We start from the raw sequence: 19,640 nt of genomic DNA on the forward strand, positions 1-19,640 counted from the left end.
AACATTGTGTCCCTAGGAGTGATGCTTGGCACCTGCCAATATTTTCGACCTCATTAGCATAAGATCCTAGTGCTTAAATTGTGTGCCTAAATTTTAGTGCCTAAACTGTGACCCAGGGAGAACCAGCCCTGAGGTCACAGGTCAGAGAGGGAGAAAGGCATAGGAAAAACTACAGTTGCATAACAAGCAGTGAACTTGAGTGGAGACAGTGTGGTCCACCTAGGAAGTTCGGAGAGGAGGTGAGGTTTGAACTGGAATGTGAAGGATGGAGTAGGCATTGTCTAGGCAGAGAAGAGGAGCAAAACCATTCCAGGCAGAGGGAATATTTGCAAGGGAGAAATATAATCACATTGTTCCTTCAGAAATTTGCCTCAAGAATCTTCTCCCAGTAGTTAAAAGCCTGACCCTATCCTCCCCTCCTGGGGTCTAGAAAGATCTTTAAAAAGACACCACACTGTGTTTTAGAGGAGGCTGGCAAGGCTAGGTGAAGTAACTACATTTTTCTGAATAGTTCCAAGTGCTGGGCATTTTCCATACATGATCTGTATGTAAAGGGAAGCCAGGAGGAGGCTAGAGGAGAAAATGCACCAAAACCACTGCAGGGAGACAGAGTTGGGATTTGAACTTAGGCCTCTCTGCCTCAAGGCCCAGATCCCTTTATACCTCAAAGGGTCAAACCAAAATGCCCCTAGAGGCCAGGCAAGCATGGTAAATGAGTGTAGCTGCCTGGATAAGCAACAGAACATCCCCACCTCATATTCAAGGCATTTGGGGCCCAAATAAAACTTAAGTATGAGAGCCAGGTTCAGTCTGCAAGTCTGATCGTTTCTTGGAAATCTTTTTTTTTTCACTAACACTTCAGCTGATTATTGCCACTTTTTTTTTTCCAGTGTCTTACACTTAGCAATCATCCATCTTCATGCCCAGCTTGTGAGGGATCTACTAGAAGTCACGTCTGGCTTGATTTCTGATGACATTATCAATATGAGAAATGATCTGTACCAGGTAAGCAGAAACACCAACTGAAGAAAAGTTCACCGTTGGTGCGTGTTTGCACATGTGCGTGTGCATGTGTATATATATTATTTCTAATAACGTTAACAGTAGCGAAAATACAGTGCATTGTTGTATAAGTTATATCCGAAAAGCCCATTACTTGGGAATATTATTTATGATTTAGGATCCTTTAACCTATGAATGTAATAGTAATCACTCCACGATAGAAATCCCCCACTCATGCTGGGGGAAGACAAAGTTTACACTTTAGAAATCTGTCAAAGAGTTGATCCATTTTTTTTTTCTTTTCTTAATTTGTTGTGTTTTTTTCATTATACTAAGTATACTCTTTAATCCCCATCCCCTGTTTTCCCCATCCCCCCACCCACTTCCCATCTGGTAATCATTAGTTTGTTCTCTATAGTTGAGCCTGTTTCTTGGTTTGCTCCTCACTTTTTTTCGCCCTTTTGCTTGTTTGTTTTGTTTCTTAAATTCTACATATGAATGAGATCATATGGTATTTGTTTTTCTCTGACTTATTTCACTTAGCATTATACTCTCTAGCTCCATCCATGTTGTTGCAAATGGCAAGATTTCATTCTTTTTTATGGATGAATAATATTCTTGTGTGTGTGTGTGTGTGTGTGTGTGTGTGTGTGACATCTTCTTTACCCATTTATCTGTTGATGGACACTTGGGCTGTTTGCGTAGTTTGGCCATTGTAAACAATGCTGTTACAAATATAGGGGTGCATGTATCCCTTTGAATTAGTGTTTTTGTATTTTGGGAGTAGATACCCAGTAGTGCAATTACTGGGTTTTAGGGTAGTTCTATTTTTAATTTTTTGAGGATTCTCCATACTGTTTTCCACAGTGGGTGCAACAGTTTGCATTCCCACCAACAGTGCAAGAGTGTGCCTTTTTCTCCATATCCTCGCCAACACTTGTTTCTCATGTTTTTGATTTTAGCCTTTCTGACTGGTGTGAGGTGATATCTCATTGTAGTTTTGATTTGCATCTCCCTGATGAGTGATGTTGAGCACCTGTTTTTCTTCTCTCTTTTTTTTAACTGAAATATAACTGACATACAGCATTGTATTAGTTTAAGGTATATAGCGATTTGATATTTGCATAAATCACAAAATGATCACCAAAATAAGCTTATCATCCATCACCACCCATAGTTACAAATTTGTTTTTCTTGCAACAAGAACTTTTAAGATTTACTCTCTTAGCAGCTTTCAAATATGCAGTACAGAGAAACCTAGAGTAATACACATATTTGTCAAGAAAAATACAACTGAAAAAAATTAAGTTGGAAAGCCAATAATTTATAAGAATTTTGACGTCTGCTAAAACACATTTTTGCAACATCTAGATTAAGTGTGTATCAAATAAAGGGTGCTGAAATCAGAATATGGAAAGGTAAAAAGGTTGGTTGAGGAGAAAGTGTCTTTCAAAAACAGAAAGACATCTCAAATTGAGGAAAACAGGGAACACCAGAGTTTTGCCCAGATCAGGTTTGAACAGGAATTCAGTGGGCTCAAAAGCAACTCGAGGAACCCTGGTACAGAAGTCTGCAGATATGGCAGAGAGAAGGTAGCTGGGACCCCATGAGGCTGCCTGATAGGCACATGCAGAGATCGAAACTTCTGCTTGGCGGAACCAAAGCCTGGATGCTGGCGTCGGAGCTGGTCTCTCTGGTTAAGGGGCTGTTCCATTTCCTGCCCAGGAGCACAGTCTCCTCTTAGCTTGCCTTTGCCCCAGCCCACCTGGCTTTGGTCCCAGTCTCCTGGTCTGGCCCCTTCTCATCTTTCCCATTTTCTCCCTCCCTTCACTGCACCCAAAGTGACTTCCCAGCCCTTGCTGGCCTGGATGGTGTGCTCGGATGCCTGGTCGAGGCATATCTGTCGCTCTAAAAATGTGGACAACAATCATGTGCAGTTAATTGCACAGTAAAGTACCTGTTCCCATTCTCAATTGTTAAAGCAGGTGTTGTGGATCATTTTTATTTCTTCAAAGCAAAAGAACTAAAATGTTTACATGTGGCTGTCACTAGATTTTTATCTGTGCATAGGTGTTTCCTGAGAAGGGAAGTAAGTTTCCCATTTGATGTAAGGCTCTAGGCTCCTTCCCTGGCTGTAATGCTTAATGTCAAAGGAAGAATGAAGTTGGGGATTCTTCACTGACTCAGAATATAAAGCAATGAAAGTGAATTCTAATTTTAGGTAGACATTTAAAGGATGTCTTCAGATTCTTATACCATCTTGGGGGCTGTTGGTGTTTGGAGAGTCATCTGGCCCGTAAAGCTTGATTCTCTCGGGCTTTAGGACGGATTGTTCCTCCCAACCATCACAAGTTTACAAATAAAACTGGGAACGGGACACTGTCACTTCTCGGTCCTCCTCTCAAAGACTGCTTAACGTCACTGCCTGTAGGTCAGATTCAAGGAATTACTTGTTTTTCTGTTTATAAATAGGCTCTGCAAAGGACACCACACAGCAGGATTAGTAGTTGTGATTTATTATGTGCTAACCTCCTTACTGTATCATTTGGTTACATATATGGAGACTCTCTCCAGTAGGCTACACACACAAAAATCTCAAAACCACCACCCTTGACACTTCCACGCCTTCTGATACAGGGACTCTCAGGAGACCATAAGTCCATTTTTCCCCCAACTTACCACTGCTCTCATTTATGGGCAAGGATTCTGGATCCCCTGGTATGCCTTGTATGGCTCAAACATATACCAATCGCAACTTTGCTCTGAGAACTAGAAAAGGCTAAAAGTTGGCTGCATTTATCTTTGTAAAGTTTCTCTGTTAACTGTTCTTGATGGAAAAATTATAGAGTTCTCTAAGTAATTTGGATTATTTGGCAATTGTCTTAGACAACCTCCCAAAATACCATTCACTAATCTTAGTACATTTCTGTGACCATCTGTCATGATCAGATCGCTCTCCCCACCCACTCTCTAGAGATACACTCAAAATAATCCAAGTGTATAGAGTTAGGATTCTTCTGAAAACATTTCTGAAATCTGTTGCCTTTGAACCCTTCCTCTTCTTCTCCCCCTGACCATAGACAACCACTCTAATGTGTTTGATATGGATTGTTTTGTTTGCATACATTCCCATGTAACATTAGTGGGGGGTTTTGTGCATGTGGGGTTTTTTTTCTTTTATATTTTTAATTTTTATAAATATAATATATGTTCATGGTTCTTTAAATGGTACATAAGGAAATATACTAGAAAATCAAAAGTTGCCCTCCCTGGCAATATACAAGTCTCCCAACTCCATTCCCAAATACAACTATTACATTTGTAAGTACTTTTCCATATATTGGCTACATAAACATATATACTTGAAATATATAGACATTTTAGTATACTCTCACATGCAATCCACACTACATTCTGTAATTCTGGGGTTAAAGATCTACATCCTGAAATCTCATAGAAATTAAGAAATTGAAAAATTGGTGGTACTGTAGGAGAGAACTTAAAAAAAAAAAGCTTATCATGGTAACAGAATTTGTATAACATGAAAAAAATCGTATTAAATCTAGAGATAATTGCTGATTTCTGAATGGTATAATATTTTGTAATTTCAGATCTTTTTTACAGTCTCATCCTCTTTCAGACTTTTTTCATCTCCCCCAAACAGCATTTTAGATTAATAAATGCAGGCTTTTTCTTTTAACATATTTATTTTTTGAGAAGAAGGCTCTTGGCTACAGTATCTAAAGTTTTGAGGACATCATTCTATTTCAAGCTGTAAAAGATGAAAAACATAAAAGAGAATGGTAATTTGGCCGAATAGCCTGTCTTGTTTGTGTTGTATGAGATCATCACTGTAACTGAGACACGGCCACGGGAGCGTCTTTCAGCATCTCCTGTGCTGTGGTCGTCCTGCAGCCAGAGTGCTGTGGCTCACCTGCTGTCGCTGCTGTGGCCAGTGATCGCTTACTGAGGGAGAAAAGTTTAGGCAAGTTGTCACTAGACAGACTGGATTTCACAGACTTCTGTGAAATAGACTGATTTGTTTAAAAATATACTGCCGTTCTCTGTCCGTGACCTCAGTTCTTTGAAAGATACTTTCCTGATTGTGTTTGTCTTGCTCATTTTGAAAACACACAGTTTGCAAAACATCTCATTTGCATTCGCCGAGGCACTACTTCGTGGGCAGAGTTAAGTCAGATGGCTGTTTATGCACCTATTAGGTGCCGGCACTTCCACTTGCTTGTTCATCCGAGCCCTCTCAGTGAGATAGTTCTATTGTCCTGGTGGAGACATTTAGAATTGTGTGGCGCCTGGGTGGCTCAGTCGGTTAAGCATCTGTCCGACTTCAGCTCAGGTCATGATCTCGAAGTTTGTGGGTTTGAGCCCCATATCGGGCTCTGTGCTGTCAGCACAGCCCGCTTCGGATCCTCTGTCCCCCTCTGTCTCCGCCCCTCCCCCGGTCATGCTCTCGCTTTCTCAAAATAGATTAATTAATTTAAAAAAAGACATTTAGAACCCTTTGACACCTGTTATTAAAATGGAGGTGCCAGAGTTCTATTGATTTGCCTCATGGAGCCAGTCCATGGAAAAATATTTTTTAACTTAGCAAACTCATTTTCCATGTTAATGTAGAATCATGGCACCTTTGTTAATCGGTTTCTATTGAGTAGTTCATTTCAACTTCTTCAGTAAACTTGTAGCCTTGCTTTGATTTGTTAACATACAGAATTATCAGCTGAAGATAGATTCCTACTAGAAATTCAATAAATTTAAACTTATTATTAGGAGAATTCACATATTAACAATCAGCGGGCTGTAATGAGAAACAAGAAAGCTGTTAAGAATTTTAAATATAAAAATAATCTTAATTATTGCACGGCTCAATAGCAGTCCAGCATACACACTCCATTAGCACAGGATATGGAACATTTGCGGTAGGGAGGCGTTAATCTGGCAATGGGAAATGGCCCCGAGGGATGACTCCACCTATTGTAGTGGCAGCTACCAAGCCCATGGGTTCAGGTGCTTGCCACTGACCAGTGTATCTCCTGCCCCTTCTCCACTTGCCAGACACCCTTGCACTTGGCCGTGATCACCAAGCAGGAGGCTGTGGTGGAGGACTTGCTGAAGGCCGGGGCCGACCTGAGCCTCCTGGACCGCTTGGGTAACTCTGTTTTGCACCTAGCTGCCAAAGAAGGACAAGATAAAATTCTCAGTGTTTTACTCAAGCACAAAAAGGCAGCACTACTTATCGACCACCCTAATGGGGAAGGTAAGAGACAAACACACATTATGGTATAACCTTCTCTGCTCTCTAAACAATTGGTAGCTATTTGATAAGTGTGTGTAATTTGATTTGCACCCCAAAATGCTTTCCTTAGACACCTGGAGTTCGTCATCTCTTGTGAGAATTTCTGTTGCTCACCATAGCTAATTTCTTTAAAGATGATTTGGAATAGTTAGTAGGAGGAAAAAGCAGAGGCCTGAGCATAGAAAGCATCATTTATCCAGAGATTGTTTATTTGCTCTGTTTCTCCTGAGAACATACAAGCAGACTGTGGGTTTACATGCAGAACAACAGACTTCCAGCACCTTTTAAGGCCGTGTGGAGTAGAGACACGAGGCGTGCTGAAACTTGACAGCATTCCTTCCATAGGGTCCAGTTTTGCCATCTTGTGAGCAGCCTTCCAGCTCCATGACTGTCCCTGTGCTTGGGCTGCAGGTCTAACCGCCATTCACATAGCCGTGATGAGCAACAGCATGGCGTGCCTGTTGCTGCTGGTGGCCGCCGGGGCCGACGTCAATGCCCAGGAGAGGAAGTCGGGGCGCTCGGCGCTGCACCTGGCTGTGGAGCGTGACAACATCTCCCTTGCTGGCTGTCTGCTCCTGGAGGTAAAGGACACACGTATTTGCCTTGGCATTCAATTCCCAAGAGGGAATTGAGACCATCTTTTCAAGGAATGATGTCAGTAACAGGTTTTCTCCTTACAGTACCTCTGTTTATTATCTACTCAAGGCTCCACAGTAGCAGCTTCGGGCATTCCTGACACCATCTGCCCAGTATCTCTAATTGGAGATGTTTTCAGTGACAGAGTCTGCCCCAAATAGCAACTGGGCTAGTAATATGACCTATTAACATGACCTAAGGGTCATGCTGACAGGAGAAGGTGGGGACTAAACCGTGAGAGAACCTTCCACTAACTCTTTCCTGTGCTGGCTGGATTTTAGGGTGATGCCTATGTAGACAGTACCACATATGATGGAACCACACCCCTGCACATAGCAGCCGGGAGAGGGTCCACCAGGCTGGCGGCTCTTCTCAAAGCAGCAGGTAAGGCGGCCTGGCGGTTAGTAATGGAAAACGCTATCAGGAGTGCAAACCCAACCCCAATTCAGCAGCCATGTCATCTTCTTTAAGCCACAGAGCTGCTGCTGAAAGGCATGAGTAAATACAAATCACGCTTTAACTGCCGTCATGATGCTCTTTGGACTAGTAATCCTGGACTTCATCCTGATGGGCATGTCAATCTTTACTCTCTACTTCATCTGTTTGTTTTGGGTGTTCGTGGTTTAGGTTGACTCCCACGACAGGAGATCTTCTTAAAAGTTGAATTTGATTCCTTAAAGAACTCTGAGCAGTACCAGCCTCAGACATTGTCAGAAGTCTGCAGAAAAAAGTTTACTGGTATATGACATAATTTTAAAATTTCCTTTGGCAACAGAGGTCTCTTAGAAGTTGAAATAATAGGAAAAAACAAATGGGTCGCGTATTGAGTACGACCTCATATGCGAGGCACTAGAAATGGCTAGCCTTTATTGACCTTACTGTGTACGAGGCATGTCACACGCATGGTCTCATTTAATCTGCAATAACTTTTTGAGGTAAGTACCATTATTATTTTTGCCATCTCACAGCCAAGGAGGCAGACTGGAGAGACCTGTGGGTACCAGTCCCAGGGTCCCAGTACGTGGCATACCTGTGAATCACACTTCGTCGTCTGAACCTCCAGACCCTATTCTCTCTACTCTGTTTCTCTCTCCTACTTTGCTCAAGGATTTGCAGGTGTTACTCCGTTCACTTCTCTAGTCCTGTGAAGTATAGAAAATTATCGCTGCTCACCCTTGAATCTCTCTTGCCTTGTATATTTAGACCTCAACAAACGTTTAATGGAATTAGTATCTCAGACCTTCTCTGGCATATCTGATTTACTTTAGAGATTATTAAAACCTTTTTGGGAAGTAAATGTTTCATAAATTTAAGAAAACAGAGCGAAGTAAGTACCTTCTTTCAAAATTGAGTCCAGGAAGATGTACAAACTTTTTATTTGAGAGCCCCACATTTTTCTAGTAAACAAAATCGTATCCAAAGAAACAATAGCCTCTTCTTAGCCTTTGTCAAGTTGAACTTTCTCTTGAACAAGACACTCTGATTGCAGTTATGTATGCATAGTTTGGGTAGTCACTGATTATAACTAAGAAATGGCTTCAGACAAGAAGCTATAAGCCTTTCAAAAATGCTTTCCCTTGAATTCTCAGTATCCCATGAAAGGAGTAGCAAGTAGCGGTTTCTCCACTATATAAATGAAGGAACTCAGATGCAAATCCTAGTCCTGAGCTCAAAGTCCTGAAGAAGGTCACTTAAGGAGGACAGATATAGTTCAGCTCCTCCAGCCTTCTCCAGCCCATACATTGTTCCTCTTAGTTCCTCCACTGTTTCCATGGTCACGTGGCATTCCCTGCCTTCAAGATCAGGCCAGGCCTGGGAGGAAGAACTAAGAAACAGCATGAAGATCCTACTCTGACTTTCATTAGGCCCTCTCCTATTATTGAAGTTGGCACAAAACTAACGTTCTCCCAGCAAGATAAAAACAAGTTCTTCCCAGAAGGGTGTTCTGAACTTACTACCGTTTTGTTAGACATCAGACTAAACAGTCCCATAAAAACAGTCTCTAAGCCTTTAAGAAGTAACTCTAGCTCTAATCTCTAAGTGACTTTTGGTGTTTTCTTGCTACACGTTAAGAAGCAGACTGGATTTTTCCAAGAGCAGCCCTAAAATTTTCAATAACTGTACCTCCTAAGAGAAGGTTTTTTTGTGGTGTCTGTTTGTTTAAGGATCGGGACCCTGGCAGTGCTGTACCCAGGAAGAAAACTGAGCATGTTGTCCCTATACAGCAAGTTTCTTTGTTCTATTGAGCAAGTGGGAGAATGGAGTGAAGAGTGTGCAGTGGTGGGCACAAACCTAAACAGAAAATTAGGACCTTAATGCTGAGGGCGCACCCCAGTCCCTGTAAACTGCTGCCATTACCCCTCAGACGAAAGGTGCATCTTTCGGTTGAAAACCGTCCTAGAGACTTAAATGTGAGGGTCAGGGTACTCCATGTCTTTTGTTGTTGAAAATGTCCGTGGCTATATAGGGTATCATCAGACATATTTACAGTCAAAATAAATTAGAATTTAAAAGAAGCTCTCTGAATATTTCTGTAGAAACATGTTTTATGTATTAAAAATTATCCAGGTGGAGGCGCCTGGGTGGCGCAGTTGGTTAAGTGTCCAACTTCAGCTCAGGTCATGATCTCGTGGCTCGTGAGTTTGAGCCCCATGTCAGGCTCTGTGCTGACAGCTCGGAGCCTGGACCCTGCTTTGGATTCTGTCTCTGTCTCTCTCTCTCTCTCTCTCTCTCTCTCTCTCTCTCTCTCTGCCGCCCTCCCCCAAAATATATTTTAAAAATAAAATGGAAAAATAAAAATTATCCAGGTGTAATTGCCTCTAGGAGCTATTGTGTTTTGCCTTTGGAAACCTGAGCTCTGCAAGCAGTTCAGAGTCAACAAGATCTGGGTTTGCCTAATGCTGTGTAACTTGACTTCACAGGCGCAGATCCCCTCGTGGAGAACTTTGAGCCTCTCTATGACCTGGATGACTCTTGGGAAAAAGATGGAGAGGATGAAGGAGTCGTGCCTGGAACCACACCTCTAGATATGGCCACCAACTGGCAGGTGAGTGTGGCTCCAGGCTATTTGATGGCAGCTCCAGAGGGAGCTAATGATTCAGGAATATAAGAACAGATGGTCTTCCTGGGTCTTTATTCCCCAAAGCACATGCCTTTTATTTTTAAGAAAGTTTGCTTGTCAAGAGACATATTTATCTTGAAAAGCCTATCCATGAAAGATCTAGGTCAGGAGAGTTATGAGTGTAAAAGCATATGCCTAATCAGATCAGGGTTCAGTTGTGAGAGAGGGTTCTGCAGGAGAAAACACACAACTCACGTAAGAGTTTCCCGTTCTGAGCTCACACCAGAATTGTTCCCAGCTGCATTTCTGAAGCTAGGATAGATGTTCCAGTTGTCTTAGAACTATGGTAAGTGACTCCTTTACATAAAAAGAACACAGGGAGTCTTCTGAGGACTTTAATAAATATAAACATAGTAAATAGACTTCAACTCTTCCTCCAAACTCTAGTGACCTGAAATCTGAAGGTGCAAACAGTTGGTAGGTCTTTACGGCCCAGGAAGAAGAGCCAGAGGGAGGCTGGCCCTCCAACCTGTGTTGATCTCCAACACAACAAAATCGACTTTCTTAGGGGCAAGCGCTGCTCCACATCCAAAAACTGCTTCTTGGCCTCTTCGCGGCCCATGGTGTTGAGTTGACTGACCCTGGCAGAGACCACACGGTTCCCCTTTTATGCTGAGCACCTGGCTTTCCCAGAAGCCTCACCACAGAACACAGAAAGATAACCCACTTCAGTGACCCCATGTCGTCCTTACCTAAGTCAGCACGCCCAAAGTGACTGCAGAGAACACAGAAGGGTCTCCGTAGCTATGGAATTTATTTTTCCTTTTAACCTGAGACCTTTGTGTCCCCTCAATTTAAAATGTAGATGGTGCTGGAAAGAGAACATTCAGGTCTTGTGAACATTACTATACCTGTTTGAGCAAGTTTACTAAACTCATTCTCATAAGGCTTTTACGAGGGGGGGGGGCAGCAAAGAGGCACAGCTTCACAGCTCTGAGTAAGCTCAGCCCTCACCCTGGCTCCCAGGGAGACATCACATCCCAACACATGGCTGATTTGGTGGCCTGGATGGTGTCCGTCCCTCAGAAGGACTGTGGCCCTGGCTCTCTGCAAGGTTGGCTTGGGTCTTCGTACCCACCTCAGAGGCCCCTGTAGAGCACAGCCTCCTGGCCCCAGAGCCCCCAGGACTTTTCTTTCCCCAAAGAACATTGTCATGACTTCATGGGTCAAGGTGTTGACTCCTTCCCATTCCTCCACCTTTGGGGTACTAGGCCCTCCTAAGGAGGACGCAGTCCTTGATCATAAAGAAACTGATTCCCCTCCTGGCACCTTTAATGTGTAATGGTTTTCCATGATTTTCTTCCCAACAGGTGTTCGATATATTAAATGGGAAACCATATGAGCCAGAGTTTACATCCGATGATTTACTCGCACAAGGTGAGCGCTTAACCAGTGTCCTCTCCACACTGTCATTTAAAGGGGTGAGGGAGAGCCAGCATTATCCAGGCTGGACTGTGAAAGGCACAGTGGCTTGTTTCAGAATCAGAAGATCCTGGACGTATGCAAGGGGGAATATCCAGCCATAATCTACCAAAACGCATATAGTGCTGCTACTCGGCAGGGCTTCTGCCAACTGCGAGGAGAGGAGCTTCACTGCTCCCACTGGGCATTAGAGGGCAGCCGTGTGGCCATGGTCAGTCCCTCCAGAGTGACTCTGGTCGCTTAGGACAGCCGTGTTTCTTCTTCATTCCTTCAGGAGACATGAAACAGCTGACTGAAGATGCCAAGTTGCAGCTCTACAAGTTGCTAGAAATCCCTGATCCAGACAAAAACTGGGCTACCCTGGCACAGAAGTTAGGCCTGGGGATACTAAATAATGCCTTCCGGCTGAGTCCCGCTCCTTCTAAAACTCTTATGGACAACTACGAGGTAACACATCACCTCACATTTTTATTGGACCCTCCTCTGTTAACATCGCTGACTTGGGCCTGATTCCCTCCCCCCTCCCTTAACTCTGAGGAGGAAAGTCAGTCACTCATGGCTCATATCCTGGGAGGGTGACCCAGGCCAGGGTGGAAACCCGCTTTTGTAAGAAGACAGCTTTCAGATACCTTCAGGTGTTCCCTATTTTCAAATACCTTGCCATTTCCTGCAAAAATCCTACTTAGAGGGAACTTTGACCCTCCCCCCGCCGAACAAACCTGACAGACTGTGATTCATGTGCGTTATCTTCCTGGCCCCAAGAACATGCCTTCATCCTGTGGCAGGACATGGAGTCAGCTTTCTGTGAGGGGAAGCGTTCTGTGAGGTGAAATTATTTTCTACTGAAGATTTCCTTGTTAGCTCTTGTTTCTCGGTGGTTTTCAGAGCTTCAGCCCAAACAGGGATACGGCGTGACCTTCGCTTCAGGTAGAGTTTCACTGCCTCAGCACTTCTCTCCCTCTCTGTCCCCTGTGCTTACTGGAAGCCACTTCTCTGTGATTTCCTGAGTGGTCTCTGAGCTGAAACAGGAAACTCCACTCGAGGACCGTGTGTCTCCTTCTCTGCTCTTCCCTCTGACCCCTCCAGTGCCGCCAGGCTCTCTCGGGGGTTAAGGGGGGTGGTGCGTGTCATGCTGACAGCCTGCCCACTTGCTCCTGGCACCGGGACACACTCTTCCTGTCTTCCTCACAGGTCTCTGGGGGGACAATTAAAGAGCTGGTGGAGGCCCTGAGACAGATGGGCTATACCGAAGCGATCGAAGTGATCCAGGCCGCCTTCTGCACCCCGGGAACTGCAGCCCCCAGCCCAGGGAAGACCCTCTCACTGCCCCTCTCACCTGCCTCCACAAGGTCACCAGTAGGTAAGGAAACAACAGAACAGCTGAGATCATCTCTGCTCCCCAGACTGTGTCTTCAGTGTCTTGGGATATGGCTGTCCTCCCTGCCATCGTTCCCTGAGTACATGGTCCAGTGTGTCTGTCTTCCCCCCTGCAGCTCACAGGTTCTGCCCTCTGCCCCTCTCCTGCTGCTACCGGTCAGGTGGGGGGCTGTCCCCAGGAACAGTCACATTAATCTGTGAGTCACTTCAGTTCCTAATAAATATTAAAAACAACATGATGTGGCTGGTTAACGCAAATAGTGTTTCTCTCACTTCTTAAAATTAAAAAAGAGAGAGGGCACCTGGGTGGCTCAGTTGGTTAAGTGTCTGACTCTTGATTTCAGCTCAGGTCATCATCTCACAGTTTGTGGGATCGAGCCCCATGTCGGGCTGTGCGCTGGCAGTGCAAAGTCTGCTTAGGATTCTCTCTCTCTCTCTCTCTCTCTCTGCCCCTCCCCTGCTCTATCTCTCTCAAAAAAAAACAAAAAACAAAAAACACAACTTTAAAAAAGAGAGAGAGAAACATACAGAGCAAGGCTTATAGAGCCAGGACTGGCCCCAGTTCCCACCACAGCACCCTAGCTCCTCGCCTCCACCCCTGCAATGGCTTCACCTTCTCTCTTCGCCTCCTCCCAACCCACAGCACTGATCCTTACCCACCCCTCCGTCACTCATCTGAAACACATAACATAACAGACTCCCAGCACAGCCCAATAATCCTTTGTTTCCCTGTAAATGGGTCCTTGCCCTCTCTCAGCAACCACTCCGCACTTTCTGTCTGGACCCCCACCCCCCTTCCCTCTCCTGACTCATCCAGTGTCCTCGGCTCACACGCCACTGAGAACATAGCAGCAACTAGAATTTGCTCATCTTTGAAAGATGAACAGTTGGCCATGTCAGGCAGAAGCACTGCCATCCTCCAGGTTTAGACAAAAATCTGAGACTTTGCCCACGGACACTTGGTGCTAGAAACCACCTCACACACAGCCCAGTCCTTGCTCTGAGACAACCACCCTTGTCCACCTGCCCTCATTTTTTGCCCCACTTCCTCTAGCAGCTTTTCATCGGTCTCCCTGCTTCCAGGCTGTCCCCCTCCCTTCAGTCCACTCTCAACACAACAGATAGTGAGATTCTTTTTAAAAATTAGTGCTATTAAAAAAAGGCGAGAGGCACCTGGGTGGTTCAGGTGGTTGAGTGTCCAACTCTTGATCTCTGCTCAGGTCATCAAGCCCTGCATCAGTCTCTGTGCTTAGGATTCACTCCCACTCTCTCTCTCTCTCTTTCTCTCTGTCCCTTCCCCACTCTCTCGCTCCCATTCCCTCTCTCGCAAAATAAACAGTTTTTTAAAAAAAGGAAAAAAAAAAAAATTAGTTGCTTTTATGTCACTCCCGTTTTATACCTTCCAGTTCATTCATCCATTCACCAAATCTTTACTGAGTGCATCCTGAGTGCCTAGCCCAGTATAAGGCTTTGAAGATAGAGCAGTAAGTAATAAAGGCAGTGCCCCTGGGGAACCTGGGTGGCTCAGTTAGTTAAGCAGCCGACTTCTGCCCAGGTCATAATCTCACAGCTCATGGGTTCAAGCCCCACATCGGGCTCTGACAGCTCAGAGCCTGGAGCCTCATTCAGATTCTCTATCTCCCTCTCTCTGCCCCTCCCCAGCTCGCGCTCTGTCTCTCAAAAATAAATAAATATATTTAAATAAATAAATAAAGGCAGTGTCCCTTTGTCCATTCTCTCTTGTAAATGCTTTCATATGCCCTTCCTCCTGCCCCACCACCTGGGGCCCCCCACCCGCAACTGTTCTGCTCACAGGTCTGAGCCAGTCTTAAGACCTGAACCTTCTCTTTCCCTTCCCTACAAAGATCCTCACCTGATGGTTCCTTCTTGCCTTTCAGTTTCAGCACAAGTGTCACTTATCAGGGCCCTTCCTAGGAGAGTAAGGACAGATGTTATGCACTTTAGAAAGGAATAATGTGACCACCAGGAAAACAATCCACATCTCCTATATCCTGACCTGGTGCTCCTTTTACACAAAGAAACAGGAAAATATTTATATCTTTTTTATTTTATTTTATTTTATTTTATTTTATTTCATTTATTTTACTTTTTGAGAGACAGGGCACAGTGAATGAGGGAGAATGGAGGAGGGAGAGAGGGAGAGAGAATCCCACGAGGGGCAGACAGAGAGAGAGAGGTCTCACCCTGAGTGGGGCTCATGCTCATCCTAAGCGGGGTTTGATCTCACCTGCTGTGGGACTCAAACTCACAAACGGTGAGATCATGACCTGAGCCAAAGTCAGATGCTTACCGACCGAGCCACCCAGCACCCAGAAAATACTTATATTTTTGAAATTTTATTTGATTTCTGACTTGTAGTTATTTTGAAAATACCTTGTACTAACTGGCACATAATAGAAATCCAATAAAGAGGGGTGCCTGGTGGCTCAGTCAGTTAAGCGTCCGACTTCGGCTCAGGTCATGATCTCGCAGTTCACAGGTTTGAGCCCTGCGTTGGGCTCTGTGCTGACAGCTCAGAGCCTGGAGACTGCTTTGGATTCTCTGTCTCCCTCTCTTTCTGCTTCTCCCCCACTCATGCTCTGTCTCTCTGTCTCTCAAAAATAAATAAACATTTTTTAAAATTTTAAAAGAAACCCAGTAAAGACTGGCTCATTGGATAACTCAACAAGTCAATTAGAACACAATAGCTGTGTCAATGCCATTAAGGTCTTAATATTTTAATATTGGAATTGAATATACAAGAAGGTATCATTTTGATTTGTGTATATTAGACTTGTGTTTCTTTGATCACTTCCTCTCTATGGGGAATAACTCAACACTGTTCAGATCTCTAAAGACACTTCTCAACAAGGAGGATTTGACCTATTGTTCAGTACAGACTCATTTTCATCATAATCACCTTATTTTCTTTGCTACCAGAATGTTTTGGACGCAACAAACAGCGTTCACTAGCACGTGAGGCCCCGGAGAGATGTCTCATCTCTACCTCCTGCTTCTGTCACCCATTTATTTTGCCAGGGTTCAGCAATTTTCCCAGCTATAAAATAGGTAATATGGTGGTTGGAAAAATACACCTGATTTCTAAGAAAAAAAAAAAGTACACTGTGAGTTAGGAGAACTCAGAAAGGATTCTGATAAACATGATGGTAAAAAAGAGATGTGAAAGCATTTGACTAATTTTGATGTCTTCACAGTTTTTATATTCTCAAGGTTCTCCCTCCTCCCCTCACCGTGCACAGTAGCGACAAGCAGGCAGCGCGGGCGGGGAGGCGCGGTGACTTGGGGAACCCGATAGGCAGAAGCAGCCCACGAGCCTTGTAGATCCAGACCCCGAGGCCGGCCAGAATGGAAGGTGTACGAGAGCTAAGGCTCTGCCTTTGCCCAGCCGCACCCCAGTGAATCTGTGCTTCTTCCCCCAGACGAGGTCCGGGACGACAGCATCTGTGACAGCGGCGTGGAGACCTCCTTCCGCAAACTCAGCTTTACAGAGTCTCTGACCAGCGGCGGCTCCTTGCTGACTCTTAACAAAGTGCCCCGTGAGTACGGGCGGGAAGGACCTATAGAAGGCAAAATCTAGCCTGCTGGTAGCGCCCCGCACCGTGTAAAACCAAAGCTCTGAAATTCCACCGCACTGTCCAAAAGAAGGAGGCGAAGGGCATCCAGAGGTGCTCAGAGGAAAACCAGCCTGCCTGAATCACTCGGAATTTAATTCAAGGCCTTTTGAAGGTGGCTTCCTTTCTTGGTTCTCACATGAATGTTAGTCCGGTCCACTTCCAGCTGCTCCAGCGGTCACGGCGAGCCGGGCTGGCGCCTCCTTGTGGGCGAATTAGCTTATTGAGCTTTACCGGCTGCTTTCCATGGTCACTGCTGCTGTCCCCTTGCTGCGCTCCCACTGTCATTAAAAGGTGTCCCAGTGTCCACCTGGTGTTATTTCTGGCCGTCCACAGCACAGCCGTGCACTCAGATTAAGGATTAAGAAAAGGAATATTTTTAAATGAGAGTCACACGGTGTATAATAAAAAAGGCTTACTGCTTTTTCTAATGTGGTTATCTATGTGATTTGAAAAAAAGAACCTGTACATGTCAATATTTAAACATGGTTACAATCAGTGCTGAAAATGGTATTTTCCCCCTTTTCTGCATTTTGCTATTGTAAATATGTTTTTTAGATCAAATACTTTAAAGGAAAAAATGTTGGATTTATAAATGCTATTTTTTATTTTACTTTTATAATAAAAAGAAAAGCAAATTGATGACCTCATCTTGTTTGATCTCCAGAAATACTTTTCTGAGATGATTCCCTGTAATCACGGGATTGTTCCACAGCCTGGTTATCACATTCACATTCCCCTTCAGAGTCAAGTTTTTGACCCAGAAATGAACAAAAATAAATGATCAAAAGAGAAGTGTTTTAAGGTGAGATGAAAGCTCTGGGTTTGTCGAATCCTTCCTTGGCTCGTTTCATTTAGGCTGTATCGCCTCACCTTACTCCACCTCGTGCAAAATCATTCCTCCTCACACCTCGGTGCGTTCCCAGTGCCTCTGTGATGCATAAAGTACTTCAGCCGCCTACCAGAGGGCTCGGGACAGGCAGCCTTCCAGCGTGAATCTCTGCTGAACTGTTCATCACTCAGAGACTTGGAAATGAGAGGAGAAATGAAAAGCATTTGAATGAGGGGCTGTGGTGAACTCTGTGACAGGCAACCAAGAAAGCCTCTTTACCAAAGGACACGTCCACCCGGCCGCTGGAAACACACTTAGCAAAAGGCTTCCACCTGTCAGTTCCTTTGGGGGTTGCTTCAGCCTCAGAGAGCCACCTCACCCAGGTCACACTCGTTTCGCTGATGGCCCCAAGTAACACTGATTGATGCGGTGTACAAATGCTGGTCAGCCCAGGACAATATTTAAGGGCTGTCTGTGCTCGAGCTCCTTCTCGCTGGCTGGGCTGGTGCTTGGGTCCGCATCACAACACAGGTATTCCCCCTGCCCAGTTACTGCCTCCTCCCCTGCCCAGCCACAGGCGTCGATCTTAGGGAACCCCCAAATAAACATCCCACTCATGAAGCTCCATCTCAGAACCGGCTTCCAGAGAGCCCAACCTGCACGGGGCTGGGAGCTAATGGTCTCCGCTTTTGCACAACACATGAAGTCGTGCAATCTTGAAAATGACCCAGTCAGATATATACAATTATCCCCAACTTACACAGAAGCAAATTGAGGCCCAAGAATTCAAGTAGGCAGTGGCTAAGCTGCTTCTGAATTTAGATCTGTCTAGTTCCAGAGCTCACAGGTTGGAGAATTATCTGAGGGTAGGATATGAAAGTAGATTAAAATAATGGAGTCCAGAAGTAGACCCCAAAATAGGAAGTTAGGATGTGATAAATTTCAAATCAGTAAGGAAAAGATGGTTAATCAGTAAGTGTATGTTCCAACTGGTTAATCACTTGGAAGAAGTCAATCTGAACTCTGAGTTCCCTCCTTTCATCAAAATGATTTCCAAATATATCAAAAATTAAACCACAGAAATACTAGAAATCATGGATGAATAATCTTGAAATAGAGGAGGCCTTTCTAAGCAAGACTTTGTTGTCTGGTGTAAAACCAGTTTGGGTTCTTCGTGTCACCATGTGTCCCAAATAAAGAAAATATATTTTTTCAATTCTACTTCTGTTTTCTCTTACATTGTTATTTCTCCACATGCTCCAATCCATTCTTCCAGTGTTTGAAAGTTGTACTTGAAAGTAAAAGAAAAAGTAGCTTGCTCTCCTTACTTTTCCAACAACAAGCCCATGCCTCCATTCCTCCACCCGTTCCTCTCTGTGGCAGACAGTCATTCTCCACAGGCCAACACAGGTCTCCTGTCTTACGTTGTGGATGCTGACACTCCTCCCACTAAGGGGAGGGGCCTACACTCTTTCCCTGTCAATGGAGGCCTACAATAAGGGTAGAAGTGATGCTAAGTGACTTCCGAGGTTAGGTAGGAAAATGCAATGCAGCTTCTTCCCAGGCCCCCTCTTGGAACCCAGTCAGCATGCTCTGAGGGAGCCAAGTGGCCACATGGAGAAGCCACATGTAGGTGTTCAGCCAATGGCTTTCACTTGAGCTCACAGCCAGTGCCAGCACCAACCAGCAGATGCATCAGGGAAGGAAGCCTCGAGACGATTCCAGTCACCAGCCATTCGTCACACCCGTCTAACCTTCAAGCTGCCTTAGCCCGTGCTGCTCAAGTAGAGACAAGCTGTTCAGCGGAGCCCTGAGCAAATAGCAGGTTCATGAGTAAAATAACGGTGGATATTTTAAGTTCTCTGTGTGGAGTGTTACATTCTCCAGGTCTCTAACCTGACAGCTCCCATACCAGAGAGTCACTTTAAAGAGAAGCTGACTCCCCAGAGGAACAACTAAAAGCAACTCATGCCGAGACTAAAAATAACATTCCCCTTCTTTAATAAGAAGCCCTGTTTCTCTTCTGTTCCAGAAACTTCCTCTTTCTCCTCCCAGATCTCAGTGCTGGCCTGAGCCCCTGCGTGGTGCTTGAGCAAAAAGGCTATCAACAGCCGACTGCCTCTGAGGAAGGAGTGTCTCTCATATTGTACCAGCAGATGGGGATAAATACCAGAAGGATTGTAGGAGATCAGGTGGAAAGCTACAATGGGCCGGAAATAAACCTTTCCAGAAAGCTGGTCTCTCAGCAGGAAGCCATTTAAAAATAGCTTTCTCAGAACTTTGTGATCTTTACTCTGCAGGCATAAC

The 19,640-nt window shown here is 44.7% G+C and overlaps 1 protein-coding gene across 2 annotated transcripts in view; it reads left to right on the plus strand.

Annotated features, from left to right (window-relative positions):
- The window catches only part of NFKB1 (nuclear factor kappa B subunit 1), a 120,482-nt gene extending 101,928 nt beyond the window's left edge, over positions 1 to 18,554 (plus strand). For both annotated transcript variants that reach the window (XM_047091882.1, XM_047091883.1), the window contains exons 16-24: positions 891 to 1,005; positions 6,073 to 6,274; positions 6,725 to 6,894; positions 7,231 to 7,333; positions 9,871 to 9,995; positions 11,381 to 11,447; positions 11,767 to 11,939; positions 12,684 to 12,852; positions 16,310 to 18,554. In XM_047091882.1, coding sequence (XP_046947838.1) covers positions 891 to 1,005; positions 6,073 to 6,274; positions 6,725 to 6,894; positions 7,231 to 7,333; positions 9,871 to 9,995; positions 11,381 to 11,447; positions 11,767 to 11,939; positions 12,684 to 12,852; positions 16,310 to 16,467 — 1,282 coding nt within the window. In that variant the 3' untranslated portion in view covers positions 16,468 to 18,554. The remainder of the gene's footprint in view (positions 1 to 890; positions 1,006 to 6,072; positions 6,275 to 6,724; positions 6,895 to 7,230; positions 7,334 to 9,870; positions 9,996 to 11,380; positions 11,448 to 11,766; positions 11,940 to 12,683; positions 12,853 to 16,309) is intronic.
- Positions 18,555 to 19,640: the final 1,086 nt, after the last annotated feature.

The sequence above is a fragment of the Lynx rufus genome, unplaced genomic scaffold (genome assembly GCF_022079265.1).
Source record: "Lynx rufus isolate CCGP_SWC_20201006 ecotype Redwood Valley unplaced genomic scaffold, mLynRuf1.p SCAF_3, whole genome shotgun sequence".
Classification (NCBI taxonomy): Eukaryota; Metazoa; Chordata; class Mammalia; order Carnivora; family Felidae; genus Lynx; species Lynx rufus.